Source organism: Oncorhynchus mykiss, chromosome 8 (genome assembly GCF_013265735.2).
Source record: "Oncorhynchus mykiss isolate Arlee chromosome 8, USDA_OmykA_1.1, whole genome shotgun sequence".
Classification (NCBI taxonomy): Eukaryota; Metazoa; Chordata; class Actinopteri; order Salmoniformes; family Salmonidae; genus Oncorhynchus; species Oncorhynchus mykiss.
Genome location: NC_048572.1, coordinates 38,137,822 through 38,139,682, shown reverse-complemented (window position 1 = coordinate 38,139,682; position 1,861 = coordinate 38,137,822). Strand labels below are relative to the sequence as shown.

General features: G+C 42.9%; 1 protein-coding gene across 1 annotated transcript in view; it reads right to left on the bottom strand.

The window, feature by feature from the left end:
* Nucleotides 1-597: 597 nt before the first annotated feature.
* Nucleotides 598-1,861, bottom strand: part of LOC110529891 (prospero homeobox protein 1) — a 45,255-nt gene continuing 43,991 nt past the window's right edge. Inside the window, exon 5 of the mRNA XM_036985439.1 lies at nucleotides 598-1,820. Within this exon, the coding sequence (XP_036841334.1) occupies nucleotides 1,635-1,820 (186 nt within the window). The 3' untranslated portion in view covers nucleotides 598-1,634. The remainder of the gene's footprint in view (nucleotides 1,821-1,861) is intronic.

Genomic DNA, 1,861 nt, shown 5'->3' with positions numbered 1-1,861 from the left:
GATGTAGTCCTTAGTGAATGGCCCATAAATGTATGAAGATAGCATGTACTCTTGATATTTCAATGCTGGAGAAAATGTGGAAATTCAGCCTTGAAACAATAAGTCATAAACTCAAGCAGTTACTGGTCTGTCTTAATACCAAAAGTTAATAAGCTGCATGGCTCTGTGTGTGTGTGTGTGTGTGTGTGTGTGTGTGTGTGTGTGTGTGTGTGTGTGTGTGTGTGTCTCTGTGTGTGTGTGTGTCTCTGTGTGTGTGTGTGTGTGTGTGTGTGTGTGTGTGTGTGTCACTGCCCCACACACCTCTGTATTTGTGCACTGCCACTGGTTGCACCATGTGCTCTTCCAAACCAACACCTTTTACAGCAATGTTTTCTAGTTGTGCAAAGCTTAGGGTTGAGACTCCCCCTTGTGTATCTACTTGAGCCCCAGGACCGAAGCCTACTCTCTCTCCACTGTCTTCCCTATCAGCAGTGAAGTTCAAACAAAACTTGGACCTACACAAACAGAAAGAGGAGGGATGGGGAATATGAAAATGAGCAAGAGGTTTTTGCCCAAATTGCTGAGAGCAAAGTAATTATATGTAGAGAATTTATACTCTTTTGGAACAATAATAATAATTTATTTTCTGTAACGTTGTCAAGGGACAAATCTGGAAGTGCCAATCTGTATCAAGCAATGATGACAAATAATAATAATAAAAACAACAATAACAACAGGAAAAATAATATTAATAATATACACCCAATAAACACAATGTCTTAATCACAGAAAGCACACTTTAAAGTATCAAGGTCGAGCTCAGTAGATGACTGATACCAGTCCAGTTCCAGTATACCAATACAGACCAGTACTAGTATTCCAGTATAGTTCAGTAGTTAATAAAGCGTAGTGTAGTGTTGTCCTCCGTGGGATATCCATTGTATTGGGCACCTATTGGGGAGTCACCTCGCATAGTGGGGCGAGCCTATTGGGGACCCTTCTCCCCTTTCGTAGTGTAGTGGGCCAAAATCTATTGGTGACCACACTAGCATTGTAGGGTCATTCTTAGAGTAGGTAGGGTACAGGGTCGTGGGAAGCCCTTGCCTGGGCATAGTGAGGACCCCTATTTAGTGTTTCTAGTACATCAGGGCAGATAGATCAGGTTTCACACAGTCCAACCACCAGATAGCATGTGTCAAACTCAATCCATGGAGGGCCGAGTATCTGCGGGTCTTCGCCCCTCCCTTGTACTGGATGAATTAAGGTCACTAATTAGTAAGGAACTCCCCACAACTGGTTGTCTAGGGCTTAAATGAAAGAAAAAAAGAAAAACCCCAGACAATAGGCCTTCCATCAAATGAGTTTGACACCCCTGCTCAATAGGATAAAAGTATCTTCAGATCAGCAGAATCATTTAAAAAAACTAATAATAATCATAGTCATGATGAAATTAAAAATAATAATAATAACAACAACACAATAGCTAGATAACTTGGACAGCCCAGTAGGCCTCAGATTGGGAGGAATGCAACTTCATACTTCATACATTCAAAAAAGCAAGAAAATCAGATCAAAATAAATAAATAAATAAAAACATGAAAAGCAAAAAAAAGTGTCGGGCGGGGGGGGGGGGGTTGAAGGCAGGTCATGATAGGTTACTCGTGTAAGAGGTCCTGGAGACAGTTGGGCGACTTAAAGACCTCGGGCACCTCGCTGTCCAGCTTGCAGATCACCTTGTAGATGGCCTTCTTCCAGGATGGGTCCACGTCTTTTCCCGCCACAATGGCGTTGAAGAACTCACGCAGCGTGATTGTAGCCACCTCCAGGAACAGCTCTGGAACCTGCACCAACACAGACAGAAGACAGGGGGCGTTAGTTCAGG